The sequence below is a fragment of the Neodiprion pinetum genome, chromosome 2 (genome assembly GCF_021155775.2).
Source record: "Neodiprion pinetum isolate iyNeoPine1 chromosome 2, iyNeoPine1.2, whole genome shotgun sequence".
In the NCBI taxonomy this organism is placed as follows: Eukaryota; Metazoa; Arthropoda; class Insecta; order Hymenoptera; family Diprionidae; genus Neodiprion; species Neodiprion pinetum.
The window spans coordinates 26,931,071-26,946,590 of record NC_060233.1 but is presented as its reverse complement, the minus strand read 5'-3'; the positions used below and the strand labels follow the sequence as shown (position 1 = coordinate 26,946,590).

At 40.8% G+C, this 15,520-nt stretch overlaps 1 protein-coding gene and 1 long non-coding RNA gene across 4 annotated transcripts in view; one reads left to right on the top strand and one right to left on the bottom strand.

Annotated features, from left to right (window-relative positions):
* The window catches only part of Mp (collagen XV/XVIII-type protein multiplexin), a 156,290-nt gene that overhangs the window by 135,789 nt on the left and 4,981 nt on the right, over positions 1–15,520 (top strand). For 2 of the 3 annotated variants that reach the window (XM_069133337.1, XM_069133338.1), the window contains 9 exons: positions 11,238–11,342; positions 11,900–12,161; positions 12,480–12,554; positions 12,845–12,939; positions 13,331–13,423; positions 14,111–14,233; positions 14,352–14,366; positions 15,019–15,216; positions 15,306–15,421. In XM_069133337.1, coding sequence (XP_068989438.1) covers positions 11,238–11,342; positions 11,900–12,161; positions 12,480–12,554; positions 12,845–12,939; positions 13,331–13,423; positions 14,111–14,233; positions 14,352–14,366; positions 15,019–15,216; positions 15,306–15,421 — 1,082 coding nt within the window. The remainder of the gene's footprint in view (positions 1–11,237; positions 11,343–11,899; positions 12,162–12,479; positions 12,555–12,844; positions 12,940–13,330; positions 13,424–14,110; positions 14,234–14,351; positions 14,367–15,018; positions 15,217–15,305; positions 15,422–15,520) is intronic. The other variant, XM_069133336.1, reaches the window with a different exon arrangement.
* LOC138190414 (uncharacterized) lies at positions 6,560–7,851 on the bottom strand. The gene is made up of 3 exons (XR_011176323.1): positions 7,649–7,851; positions 7,307–7,408; positions 6,560–7,074 (listed from the first exon to the last, which is right to left on the bottom strand). It is a non-coding gene; the product is annotated as an uncharacterized lncRNA (long non-coding RNA).

Genomic DNA, 15,520 nt, shown 5'->3' with positions numbered 1-15,520 from the left:
AGTCTTCGCAATGGTAAGCTCAAGCCAGCAATTAGCCTGTGTGTACTTACCGACTTGCCGGCGATACAAGCAATTATCGACACGCGCTCGATGTATTCCATAACATTAATATTCATGATTATTCCAACAACCTTTCATTTGCTCTCTCGATCTCGAATTTTCATAGGCATAGAATCGAAACGCTGTTTTAGCTGGTCGCAAGTGAAGCATCTGCGTTGGGTGGAGGAGCAGAATTGTTTTTCGAAAAGTATTCGGATGGAAAAAAATTCAGAGTAACTGTAATACATCACGGATGCGCTAATTTTGAACGAGATGAAATGAATGCTTCGTATATGAGACAGTATTTAACGCTGCGTAGTGATTTAAAGACGTAGAAAGGTGATAGGGAGAGAAAGAACGACGCTTCTTAACACTTCGAGTGTATTTTAACACACATTTGAAAGATACGAGCGAAATTTTTCATCATCCAACTGTCGCAGAACGGCAGCTTTATTAGCCGACCCGTTCACTGAAGAATATATCTGCAGTCAACGGCTGACCATCGAAGGGACTGGTCGCTTGAGTCTGGAATCGGCAGGAGAGATAAAGTGTGTATTTCTTGTATGAAACGTGAAAACTAAAATCATTATACATCATATCACATCATCATACATCATACATCATACATCATACATCGTACATCGTACATCATACATCATACATCGTACATCATACATCATACATCCTCATACGTAGTATTACAGTTCGAAACCAAAGTTTGAATTTTCGGATGTTCGGAAAGTGACGTCACCAATCTAAAATCGGCTAGCCGAGTTCCTCAGTCGGGTAACAACCGCGCAGTAGAGCGGACGGATGAGAGTCGCGCTCCGCAAATTTCGAGTACCGGGTTCTCAACCTCACGGATCCCGCGCTTCGGGTCCGCTACGCGGTGAAGCTCGACTTCCAGAACAAGCGCTCCGTAGTTCCTGGTTCATGTTTACAATAAATTATTTCAATTCGTTTTTCGCGCAAGCCGAAATTCAGTAGCTGTCAGTCCGCTAATAAAATTTCTCGACTTCCAGGATAAGCGCTCCGTGGTTCCTGGTTCATGTTCACAATAAATTATTTCAATTCGTTTTTCGCGCAAGCCGAAATTCAGTAGCTGTCAGTCCGCTAATAAAATTTCTCGACTTCCAGGATAAGCGCTCCGTGGTTCCTGGTTCATGTTCACAATAAATTATTTCAATTCGTTTTTCGCGCAAGCCGAAATTCAGTGGCTGTCAGTCCGCTAATAAAATTTCTCGACTTCCAGGATAAGCGCTCCGTGGTTCCTGGTTCATGTTCACAATAAATTATTTCAATTCGTTTTTCGCGCAAGTCGAAATTCAGTAGCTGTCAGTCCGCTAATAAAATTTCTCGACTTCCAGGATAAGCGCTCCGTGGTTCCTGGTTCATGTTCACAATAAATTATTTCAATTCGTTTTTCGCGCAAGCCGAAATTCAGTAGCTGTCAGTCCGCTAATAAAATTTCTCGACTTCCAGGATAAGCGCTCCGTGGTTCCTGGTTCATGTTCACAATAAATTATTTCAATTCGTTTTTCGCGCAAGCCGAAATTCAGTAGCTGTCAGTCCGCTAATAAAATTTCTCGACTTCCAGGATAAGCGCTCCGTGGTTCCTGGTTCATGTTTACAATAAATTATTTCAATTCGTTTTTCGCGCAAGCCGAAATTCAGTAGCTGTCAGTCCGCTAATAAAATTTCTCGACTTCCAGGATAAGCGCTCCGTGGTTCCTGGTTCATGTTCACAATAAATTATTTCAATTCGTTTTTCGCGCAAGCCGAAATTCAGTAGCTGTCAGTCCGCTAATAAAATTTCTCGACTTCCAGGATAAGCGCTCCGTGGTTCCTGGTTCATGTTCACAATAAATTATTTCAATTCGTTTTTCGCGCAAGCCGAAATTCAGTAGCTGTCAGTACGCTAATAAAATTTCTATAACTTTATAATTTTCTCATAATCTTTTTGGTAGAATATGTCGATAAAAGAATTATATTAAACCTTACACATTATTTTTGATTTGTTCTCATGCTGAAAATATTTATTAGTATTCGAGGTATAACTCGAGGTGGTTGGCGGTGGTCGTTGGAGGTGGTTGAGGGTGGTTGCGGGTAATCTCAGTGATTCAGGAGGAGGAGGACGAGGATTTGTGCTGGGTGAGTAAAACACTTTTATAACATTTGATGGCAATTGTAATTATATTTCATCTGAAATATTACAAACTTGTCACGTTTACAATAAATTATTTCAATTCGTCTTTCGCGCAAGCACATATTCAGTAGCTATGAATAATCTTATACAATTTATTATATAATTAATTAATTGATTAATTACATTAATCCTCACACAATATTTTTGATGTGTCCCTATACTAAGAATATTCATTACTATTCCAGGTATAACCCGAGGTGGTCGGAGGTGGACGAGGAGGAGGACGAGCTGGACGAGGAGGAGGACGAGGTGGACGAGGAGGAGGACGAGCTGGACCAGGAGAAGGCGGGGTGGGTCGTGGGAGAGGGGAGGAGTGGCAGGGAAGGGGGGGAGAGGTGGGTGGGGAAGGGGGAAGGGGGAAGGGAAGGGGTGGGGTAGGGAGGGGAAAGGCGGGGGGAGGGTAGGGTGGGCGGGAGGGAGGGTGGGAGGGAGGGAGGGAGGGAGGGCGGGCGGGGGAGAGGGACGGAGGGAGGCCGGGGGGGGTGTGTTCTGCATTAACTTTAATGGGCTCTAACTGGCATCCGTCCTCCACACTCTACTCTTCCTCCCTCCCACCCCCCCCCCCCCCTCCCGCGCCCTTCCCCCGGCCCTCCCTCTCTCCCTCCCGCCCACCCTACCCTCCCCCGCCCTTCCCCTCCCCCGCCCTTCCCCTCCCCCCTTCCCCCTTCCCCCTTCCCCACCCACCTCTCCCCCCCTTCCCTGCCACTCCTCCCCGCTCCCACGACCCACCCCGCCTCCTCCTGGTCCAGCTCGTCCTCCTCCTCGTCCACCTCGTCCTCCTCCTCGTCCAGCTGGTCCTCCTCCTCGTCCACCTCCGACCACCTCGGGTTATACCTGGAATAGTAATGAATATTCTTAGTATAGGGACACATCAAAAATATTGTGTAAGGGTTAATGTAATTAATCAATTAATTAATTATATAATAAATTGTATAAGATTATTCATAGCTACTGAATATGTGCTTGCGCGAAAGACGAATTGAAATAATTTATTGTGAACGTGACAAGTTTGTAATATTTCAGATGAAATATAATTACAATTGCCATCAAATGTTATAAAAGTGTTTTACTCACCCAGCACAAATCCTCGTCCTCCTCCTCCTGAATCACTGAGATTACCCGCAACCACCCTCAACCACCTCCAACGACCACCGCCAACCACCTCGAGTTATACCTCGAATACTAATAAATATTTTCAGCATGAGAACAAATCAAAAATAATGTGTAAGGTTTAATATAATTCTTTTATCGACCTATTCTACCAAAAAGATTATGAGAAAATTATAAAGTTATAGAAATTTTATGTGCGTACTGACAGCTACTGAATTTCGGCTTGCGCGAAAAACGAATTGAAATAATTTATTGTGAACATGAACCAGGAACCACGGAGCGCTTATCCTGGAAGTCGAGAAATTTTATTAGCGGACTGACAGCTACTGAATTTCGGCTTGCGCGAAAAACGAATTGAAATAATTTATTGTGAACATGAACCAGGAACCACGGAGCGCTTATCCTGAAAGTCGAGAAATTTTATTAGCGGACTGACAGCTACTGAATTTCGGCTTGCGCGAAAAACGAATTGAAATAATTTATTGTGAACATGAACCAGGAACCACGGAGCGCTTATCCTGGAAGTCGAGAAATTTTATTAGCGGACTGACAGCTACTGAATTTCGGCTTGCGCGAATAACGAATTGAAATAATTTATTGTGAACATGAACCAGGAACCACGGAGAGCTTATCCTGGAAGTCGAGAAATTTTATTAGCGGACTGACAGCCACTGAATTTCGGCTTGCGCGAAAAACGAATTGAAATAATTTATTGTAAACATGAACCAGGAACCACGGAGCGCTTATCCTGGAAGTCGAGAAATTTTATTAGCGGACTGACAGCTACTGAATTTCGGCTTGCGCGAAAAACGAATTAAAATAATTTATTGTGAACATGAACCAGGAACCACGGAGCGCTTACCCTGGAAGTCGAGAAATTTTATTAGCGGACTGACAGCCACTGAATTTCGGCTTGCGCGAAAAACGAATTGAAATAATTTATTGTGAACATGAACCAGGAACCACGGAGCGCTTATCCTGGAAGTCGAGAAATTTTATCAGCGGACTGACAGCCACTGAATTTCGGCTTGCGCGAAAAACGAATTGAAATAATTTATTGTGAACATGAACCAGGAACCACGGAGCGCTTATCCTGGAAGTCGAGAAATTTTATTAGTGGACTGACAGCCACTGAATTTCGGCTTGCGCGAAAAACGAATTGAAATAATTTATTGTGAACATGAACCAGGAACCACGGAGCGCTTATCCTGGAAGTCGAGAAATTTTATCAGCGGACTGACAGCTACTGAATTTCGGCTTGCGCGAAAAACGAATTGAAATAATTTATTGTGAACATGAACCAGGAACCACGGAGCGCTTATCCTGGAAGTCGAGAAATTTTATCAGCGGACTGACAGCTACTGAATTTCGGCTTGCGCGAAAAACGAATTGAAATAATTTATTGTAAACATGAACCAGGAACCACGGAGCGCTTATCCTGGAAGTCGAGAAATTTTATCAGCGGACTGACAGCTACTGAATTTCGGCTTGCGCGAAAAACGAATTGAAATAATTTATTGTAAACATGAACCAGGAACCACGGAGCGCTTATCCTGGAAGTCGAGAAATTTTATCAGCGGACTGACAGCTACTGAATTTCGGCTTGCGCGAAAAACGAATTGAAATAATTTATTGTAAACATGAACCAGGAACCACGGAGCGCTTATCCTGGAAGTCGAGCTTCACCGCGTAGCGGACCCGAAGCGCGGGATCCGGGAGGTTGAGAACCCGGTACTCGAAATACGTAGCGGCCCGAAGCGCGGGATCCGTGAGGTTGAGAACCCGGTACTCGAAATTTGCGGAGCGCGACTCTCATCCGTCCGCTCTACTGCGCGGTTGTTACCCGACTGAGGAACTCGGCTAGCCGATTTTAGATTGGTGACGTCACTTTCCGAACATCCGAAAATTCAAACTTTGGTTTCGAACTGTAATACTACGTATGATGATGTATGATGTATGATGTACGATGTACGATGTACGATGTATGATGTATGATGTATGATGTATGATGATATGATATGATGTATAATGATTTTAGTCTTCACGTTTCATACAAGAAATACACACTCTATCTCTCCTGCCGATTCCAGACTCAAGCGACCAGTCCCTTCGATGGTCAGCCGTTGACTGCAGATATATTCTTCAGTGAACGGGTCGGCTATTCCGGCTATTCCAAATCGATCCCAATCGATTCCTCTTGCAAAATTACGTCGGAATAGTGCCACAATTGATTTATTCCAGCACTTTTCAAAATCGCGAAAATTTTCGCCAAAAATACAAAGGGGTTAACCTTCCTTTTTTTTTGACCAAAAAACTTTTCGTCTCAGAATTGATTCGTATGACTCTTGTCCGACCAATTGGACCCCAAGGAACTTAGAAAACGCAGCAAGAGGAGCGTGGGATCAACAGGAGCGAAACTGCGAAGAAAAATGTACCTGCCGAAAAATGTCGAAAACACAGGAGCTCATTTTTTGGCTGTCACTCTTGATGCGTTGATCGCAGCGTATTGGAATTGCGCCCAGTCGACTTGTGTCGTAAAATTTCGTCGGAATAGTGGATGAAAGAATTCATTCCAGCACTTTTTAAAGTGGCGAAAATTTTTGTCAAAAATGCAAAGGGGTCAGCCCTACCATTGGGTGGAGAATATAAAGACAGTTGCCCTAATGGGCTTTGATTAGACAACCGAAAATTGCTTCGTGAGATGTTTCAACGGTAGAGTTTAAACTTATTGCAGAACGTCAGAAAGTTTCCGATCCCGACATGATGCTGGCTGCATTCACCGTCTGAGTAACACAGTCTTTGCAATGGTAAGCCCAAGCCTTTACTTGGCCTGTGTTTACTCACCGACTTGTCGGCGATAGAAGAAATCAATAACGAGAATAATTTTCTTTCAAAAGTCGTAGCAGAACAGTGATTCAAATAAAGTATAGGTACACGAGAGAAGAATGTATAGATAGATCGGGAATAAAAATAGATCAGATGTAATACTGATGCAGAGACTAAAAAGTATAAATGTATATGGGGTCCATGTACAACATTGATGTGTATGATTCATTCATGATTAATACGTGATGCATACTGTAAATTTTACAACTTTCTAGGAAACATACTAGATTATCTGCAATAATCGGCTATAATATGACAATCAAAGAATTGTTCGTTTCGATATGGGATTCAATTCGTCACGCAGTCTATATATTCCATAACGTTAATATTCAGAATTAGGAGTAGAAATCGGAGTGGGATCAGGAGTAAGAGTAGGAATAGGATCAGAAATAGGAGTAAGAGTAGGAGTAGGATCAGGAGTAGGAGTGATATTGAAGTAGAAGTAGGAGTAGGAGTTGGAGTAGAAGTCGGAGTATATGAGGAGAGTAGGGGCGGGAAGGCTAGGGTAGTGTAGGGTAAAAAAAAAAATTGAGAGAAGTCTCACTCCAACTACTACCCCTACTAATCGTAGTTCTCCTCCTACTCCTGCTTCTACTTCTACTTTCACTTCTACTCCTACTCCTATTCCTACTTCTACTTCTACTCCTACTCCTACTTCTACGCTATTAAATATTAAAAATATGTTATACTCTAGGTGCACAAATCCTCGTCACCCTCGACCATCTCGACCACCGTGTTCTCCACGTCTCCCATTTCCTCCTGCTCGTCCACCGCCATCACCGCCAACCACCTCCAACGACCACTGCTGACCACCTCGGGTTATACCTCGAACACTAATAAATATTCCAAGCATAAGAACACATCAAAAATATTGCGTCAGGATCAATATAAGTAATTAATTGATTGATAATGTAATAAATTTTATTAGCGCATTCATAGCTACTGAATTCCTGCTTGCGCGAAAAATGAATTGAAATAATTCATTGTAAACATGACAAGTTCGAAAAATTTTAAATACAATATCATTACAATTGCCATTAAATATTATAAAAGTGTTAAACTCACCGAGCCCAAATTCGTCCACCTTGTTCTCCTCGTCCACCTCCAACCATCTCCAACCGCCGCCAACCACCTCCAACAACCACCGATAACCACCTCAGGTTACACCTTGAATAGTAATAAATATTCCAAGCATGAGAACACATCAAAAATATTGCGGCAGGCTTAATATAATTAATTAATAAATTGATAATGTAATAAATTTTATTAGCGCATTTATAGCTACTGTATGCGTGCTTGCGCAAAAAATAAATTGAAATAACTCATTGTAAGCATGACAAGTTTGAAAAATTTTAAATTCAATATAATTACAATTGCCATTAAATATCATAAAAGTGTTAAGCTCACCGTGCAGAAATCCTCCTCCTCCCACTCCTGGTCTTTCTCCTCGTCTATTTTTTGGTATTTGCTTCACAGTATGCAGAATGAACACTGTCTTTGTGCATGTGACGCAAGCGAATCTGCCCGTAAGATCGCCTCCATATCATGTTACAAATCACGCTTACACATGCATGTAAGTATAACGTATTGTGATTTTATGACAAGAAATTTCGTTAAATAATACCACAGAACAATTAGCTAAGTGCTGACAAATTTGAAACACTACGTACAGCAATCTTAGCTCTAATCGAACGACGTTATTGTCATGTATTCCTATTTATACTATGCCAACCACTCACCAATTGCAGTTTGTTCATCCTGATGGTTCGGTTTTTTTTTGGATTCAAAATGTTATCTGAAGCACGCATATTGGTTTGATAGTACAAAACATGACGTTTTCAATAATCAAACTTGTAAACTTGAAAATTAGTCGGGAAGGTCAAAAGTCATCAGGTCAAGGACGTGGATAGCCAGAACTACGGAGCGCTTGTCCTGGAAGTCGAGTTGCACCAGGTAGTGGACCTTAAGCGCAGAAACTACGCAGCGCTTGTACTGAAAGTCGAGTATCACCAGGTAGTGGACCTGGAGCGTAGAAACTACGGAGCTCTTGGTCAAAGTCACCAGGTCGGGATCTGGACAGCCAGAACTATAGAGCACTTTGCCTGGATGTCAAGATCCACCAGGTAGTGGACCTTGAGTGCAGAAACTACGGAGCGCTTGTCCTGAAAGTCGAATTTCAACAGGTAGCGGACCTGGAGCACAGAAACTACCGAGCGCTACTCCTGAAACTCGAGTTGCACCACGAAACGGACCCGGAGCGCAGAATCCAGGAGGTAGAGAACCCGGTACTCGAAATCTGCGGAGCGCGATTCTCGTACGTCCTCTCTACCGCGCGGTTGTTTCCAGACTGAGGAATTCGGCTAGCTGATTTTCGTCTACATAGACCGATGACGTCAAGAGAAAAAATTTTGGGTGACGTCACTTTCTGAACATCCGAACATCCAAACTTTGGTTTCGACCTTTAATACTACGTATGATATGATGTATGATGTATGATGTATGATGATATGATATGATGTATAATATTCTTAGTTTTTAAATTATAGACAAGAAATACGCACTTTATCTTTCTTGCCGATTCCAGACTCAAGTGGCTAGGCCCTTCGATGGTCAGCCGTTGACCAAAAATATATTCTTCAGTTAACGGGTCAGCTTACAACGCTGCCGTTCTGCGACAGTTGGATGATAATAATTTTTGCTCGTACCTTTCAAATGTGTGTTAAAATACATATAAAGTTTCAAGAAGCTTCGATCTATCTCTTACTATCAAGAAAAAAAAAATCGCCGACAATCGCCTTTTTAGGTCTTTAAATCAGGACACTGCGTGAAATATTGTCTCATTTACGGAGTATCCATTTCATCGCGATAAAAATTAGCGCATTCGTGATGTATGACAGTTACTCCGAATTTTTTTTCCATACGAACACTTCTCGAAAAACAATTCTGCTTCTCTACCCAACGTACATACTTCACTTGCGAATAGCTAAAACAGCGTTTCGATTCTATGCCCACGAAAATTCAAGATCGAGAGAGCAAATGAAAAGTTGTTGGAACAATTGTGAATATTATTGTTATGGAATACATCGAGCGCGTGTCGAATAGAACCCTGTTTAGAAATGAATAATTCTTCTATTTTTATATTATAGACGTATTATTGTAGGTAATCTAGTTTGTCCAATAGAAAATGATGAAGTTTGTATTATCACGTATTCATCGTAAATGGATCATATATCTTAATATCGTAGTATACATATATACTTTTAGGTCTCTGCATTATTATTACATCTGATTTATTATTATTCATGATCTATTATTATTCATGAACAATGTATACATTCTTCTCTCGGGTACCTATACTTTAATTAAATCACTGTTTTTCTCCGAATCTTGGAAGAAATTTATTCTCATTAATAATTCCTTGTATCGCCGACAAGTCGTTAAGTACACAAAGGCTAAGTATTGGATTGGACTTACCATTGCGAAGACAGCGTTACTCGGAAGGTGAATGCAGCCAGCATCATATCGAAATCGGTAACTCTCTGATGTTCTGCAATAAACTCTAAACTCTACCGTTGGAACATCTCAAGGGACGCAAGCGCACGACGATTCTCGGTTATCACACCAAAGCCCATAAGGGCAACTGTTTTGATATTCTTCAGTCAACGCCCATGGAAATCCCGTACCAACAAATCAATCTATGCATACAATTGGAAACGTATGTTCACAAGGATATACTAAAACTATAAAACAATGTAAAATTAATCGATAACTTCGAAATACTACACCTCAATATCAGAAATTCAAATAAGCATGCCGACGAACTATCAGTCCTTCTAAGGGAACTTGTTCTAGACCTCGACGTCATCGTCCTCACTAAAACATGGAACGATGCCAACATTGATCTAAGAGAGTTCTAATCATGCGAGAATTAACATTCAGTTTTCGATAAAATTTGGCAATTCAATATATTTATGTAATCCAATCACCAGATTAAAACTAGATGACAGATATACTATGTTCTAGTTCTCTCCGTCATTCAATATGGCATCATGGCTTGGGGCAGTGCTTTTAAAACACATCTACACCCTCTAACCAACTACAGAAAGCACTGATTAAAGCCGCGTCACATCTAGACAGCAGATACTCGTTGGGCAAACATTTCCAAGACTACAAAATTCCTGTTATACACCAATAGTATCTAAAGGACATTACAGTAAGATTCCATGAAAAATCGGATAACATCAATAAACAAATAATTATGCACCGGCACACAACAAGAGGTGGTGTTGTACTTTTCTCTCTGCTTTCTTGCATGCAAGGGCAATAACTGTATTCCAACTAACGGTGTAATACAGTATTGTTGTCATTTGTTTATATTTTGAAACATTTCAAGCAATACGCACAGAGCGCACAAAGTTCTTATACCAAATTCTAAGATATATTTTTTAGCTGGTGGGAGAGTAAAATAATCTCTGGCTACTGGATGAAAGTGAAGTCAACATTCAATTTTACAGCAACGTATCAGTGATGGACTTTTCAGGTGTTGCAAACGAATTGTCAGTTGGCAAGTTGTCGACCATTATTCAATTTCGCAATTGTGTCCCATTTCATGTTCGATTACTGGGATTAGCTGCGACCAGTTATCGTAAGAAATCTTTAATCTCATACAGTTGAGAGTTATAACGGAATGAACTATATCGTTCTGCGCCTGAAGTTCTTATTATTGCGTTACACTAACAGTACTTGGCCTTTATGGTATACACACATAAAACTAGTTTGAAGCCAATGGAAATTTCCTTAAATGCGGTTCCCTTGTGTCTCCAATTTCGTCAAATAATCATGGACTTTGACGACTAAACTGTCCATTTTGATGATGAATTACGTGGAGATGTAACAAAGATGAACAAAAAATGTCTTCTTTACTTTTACGGAAAAAATCTCATCTTCTATCCATCACAGAATATCAGTTATCATCCTCGCTATTTGAATCCAACAGGGTCGGCCTGGTCCAGCAGGAATTCCCGGTAATCCAGGTGGGACGGGATCCAAGGGTGATAAGGGCGAACCAGGCGCTCCGAGTCCCTACGGACTTTCCGTTGGGGTGAGTACTTATAATGTGAATTTGATTGATGCGATGAACCGATTCATTCCCACAAGACTCGACTCGACACTCGTTTCGATCACCCAGGAATTTTTGAAATAATTTATGCAATAATTCAACAACCAGGGATTGATCATTCTTTGGTCGGACGTAACTACATCAGAACTGTTGACTTTACATCTACAAAATGATAAATAAAATAAAAGACGTTACGTATGAGAAATAAATTTGTGTCACTTGAAATGACTTCACGCAACCTTGAGTGCACTCAAAGTAATGCTCGCCAATAGCGCTTCTTCGATTCATTCCACACACAAACCTACGTGCATCAGTTAGTTAAATTTTTAAAGTGCACGCGGACTTTTGGAGTCTCTTCAATGATTAGAAATCATACCAAGTCTTTCAGCATCCTCTAATATCCATTAAAATCTTCGGAAGTTCAAGTGGTTTTGAATCGTTTTTTTTAGTCCGTTGCGTGTCACTTTCATCTCTCTTCTACAGGATAAACTGTAAATCCCTTCCAAGCTCTAACCACAATTGAACTACAACGAAAATAGGTCAAAGGGGACAAAGGAGATGCCGGAACACCCGGGACTCCTGGTCAGCCAGGTCGGGATGGTCAGCGAGGTCCTTCAGGACCACCTGGTCCCGCAGGTCCGCCGTCGCTAGGAAAATACATTCCAGTTCCTGGGCCACCAGGACCTCCGGGTCCCCCAGGTTCACCCGGATTATCTTTCATCGGCCAGAAGGGAGAACCTGGCATCAGGCGAGGTCATATCTTTATGGACCCGGGAGACAGCCGTTACGGATCTAGACAAGGTATACCTACAACATTCTGTGGAGTGTCTCATTTTTTAAGGAAGTTTTTTTTGTTCAGTTCCAATTCATGTAACAGTACCTAGATGCTGTTGGATTTAAAAACTGATGTCACTTGTCACGTTCATGAGTGTTAGCAAATTTTTGTGCGAAAGGTTGATATACATCATTTTTCATTTGTCTTACTGTTAGTGCCCAAAGTTGACGAATCTCACTTTTTTCTTTCATCAAATTTTATCGATGATCGAGGCCATCTGGCGTTTACGCTTCGATTCAAGTCGCTCTAAACCATACCATCACTGTTTCATGCTACATTTCAAGGACCGAGAAGCAGTTTGGACGAGATAAAGGCTCTCCGAGAGCTTAAACAGCTCAAGGAGCTCAAAGAACACTACGGTAAAGTGTTTAATTGATTGCAAGTACGGTATTTAATGCGCAATGAAAGAGAATATGTAGTATTGGACGATCTGCCGTTGAGTCCACAGTCGAAAAACTCCATCAGATATTCAGTTTCTTTGGAATAGCCGGACATGCGATAGAACCGATCTGCTTATCTTATTCCACGATGTCTTCATGCATACTTTAAGAAAACCGAATACCATGTGGAGTTAGTTGAACTAATATGCAATTTCACCTCTTAACATACTCGGATACCGGGACTTGAATATATTGGTTTTGGTTTTCAGGATCCGGTACCGTGTCAACGCGAGGTCCACCGGAAAGTACAACAAAAATTGTTCCTGGTGCTGTGACATTCCAAAATACAGAAGCCATGACCAAGGTACCGATACTGGTTGCATTAATCTCTAGCAAAAATTATCGTCTGCATAATGAAAATTTTCCCAGGATTCTTGTTGTTTTGAAGAAACAAGTTTTAATTACTACCTCGTGTAAAAAAAGATGTCTAAAATGTTTCATATTCTTGCCATCGTGGTGTTAATAACTGCGAGTTAAAAAAACAAAAATACAGGAAAAGACTTATCTAACAATGAAATATAACGAATCATTCCGGGCAATGAAATGATTATCAAATTAGCTATGTTGTGTAAAAGAGAATTGGAAAGTAATTTGTATGACGGTGAAATAATCGTGACTTATAATACGTACTCACAAATACGTAAAATGTCCCCCAATTTATCCCCAATTTATACACATGCGTGTTGCTTCCACAGATGTCAGCAGTCAGTCAAGTCGGTACATTGGCGTACATAATTGACGAAGAAGCTCTCCTTGTCAGGGTGAATAACGGATGGCAGTACATCGCTGTGAGTATACCAGTCAAAAATAACATGAAACATTGCTTATGCAGGGCCAAACCTTATCCAATTGAACACGTCAAAGATCTCACAATAATCCCCCACAGTTTCTTACCTAAGTTGTATATAGAGTGATTTCCTAACGACTGCATGGTTCGTCGTTTACTAAAATTCAATACGCACGTGCTACAGTCCGAGAGCTACTATTTCCCTGAGCGACCAACTGTCTCTAACTTCATAAATTTTGACAGTTATGAATCGGGTACAACCGGCACCGACAACTGTAAAAAATTTTAAGTGTACAGTAATATCCATTAATAGATTTCGAGCGACTCACTATATTTTTTGGAATGAATATGCAAACAAGCTTTCTTTCTACAGAAATTTTATGTATCCATAATCAACGTATCATTTGTTTCTCCTGGCACTTGCGTCGCTAGTCAATCGGCGTATAAAATTTGCTTCGAGAAGAAACTCGTTCCAGTTTTGATTCCAGAAAAATAGTGAGCCACTGAGAACCTATCAATGAACGTTACATCGGCTAAATTCATGACGGTTGGTAATCCTGGCGAACAGTTACTCTCGGATTGTAGCGCGTGCGCATTAAATTTTAGAAGACGACGGACCGTGCAGTCGTTAGGAATTCACCCTGCATATTGTATGCCTACGTGAAGTACATATTGTTTTCTTTTCAAGCTCGGATCGCTCCTACCAATCACAACGCCAGCCCCACCAACGACGGCTCCACCCCCGATAAAACCACCGTTCGAGATTTCAAACTTGGTGAATCAAATCCTGTTGAAGACAGACGGTACAGGGGTGAGTTTTCAACAATGCAATCAATCATTTTGTTAATTAATAACTCACGGAATAACATGACGTCACACGGCTTTATTGAATAACGTAAACATATTTACTTCCCTCGTCCGCTGCTCAGTGGTACCCGAAAATGGTAAGGCTGAATTCAATTATAATATCAATTCTAATGTCACGATAAATTGTATCATTGACAGACAGTCATTGTTCTTTTTGATATCGAAACAAAAATTTGCATCGTTCAACAAAAACGGATACAGCAAAACCTTTGAGACATTAAAAATCGTTACATCGTTTAAAAAAGTCTTCCAAATTTGTTGAAATAGAATTTCACAACATTCATTTGTATTGCATATACGAATGTCTTCAGTAAATTTTTCAAAGAAAATAACAAAATCAAAACGGTGCAAAAAATAACTTCGGACTTAGCAAAGCTTATTTCGACTCATTTGGGAATTTTTCATAGTAGAATGACAAATATCAGAAAATTTGATATCGTGAATACCGTGGAAATTCATGGCAATTCGATACTTTAACACTACATCTCAAGAGGTTTATATAAATTTGTATCGTAATCTTTGCATAAGAAAAGAAAAACTGAAAAATTAACAATTCAGAGCTCGATGAACTGCAGCCACAATTTCCAGATTGGCAATTTGGTTATAGGATTCATAATTATATCAACGACAATTCAATCTCACAGCATTATTTATTCAAGTACATTCTTTTTTGCCTTTCTGAAAAACAATGGCCCAAAAAATTAAAATAATTCGGTTTTTTTTTTTTAGCTGCGAATGGCTGCACTAAACGAGCCAATTACCGGTGACATGCATGGAATTCGGGGCGCGGATTATTCCTGCTACCGACAATCGAGGCGAGCTGGCTTCAGGAGCAGCACTTTCCGGGCGTTTTTGAGCTCAAGGGTACAAAATGTGGACAGCATTGTCAGATTCGCCGACCGAGATCTGCCGATCGTGAATACCAAGGTATGACTATCGCTTGTAAGCGGCTCCATAACCAGCAGCTTATCAATGCGAGAATATCCATTGATCAATAATTATGATTACAATTGCAGGGAGACGTCCTGTTCAATTCCTGGAAGGAAATGTTCAATGGAGACGGCGCCTACTTTTCGCAAAGCCCGAGAATCTACAGCTTCAGTGGAAAAAATATCCTCACAGATTTCTCTTGGTACGAGTATTTAAGTTATCGATTTCGAAAATTTCTGGAGTTAATAACGAATTGTTTATCATTTCACATATAGGTATCAACATTCTCAAACTTTCGATT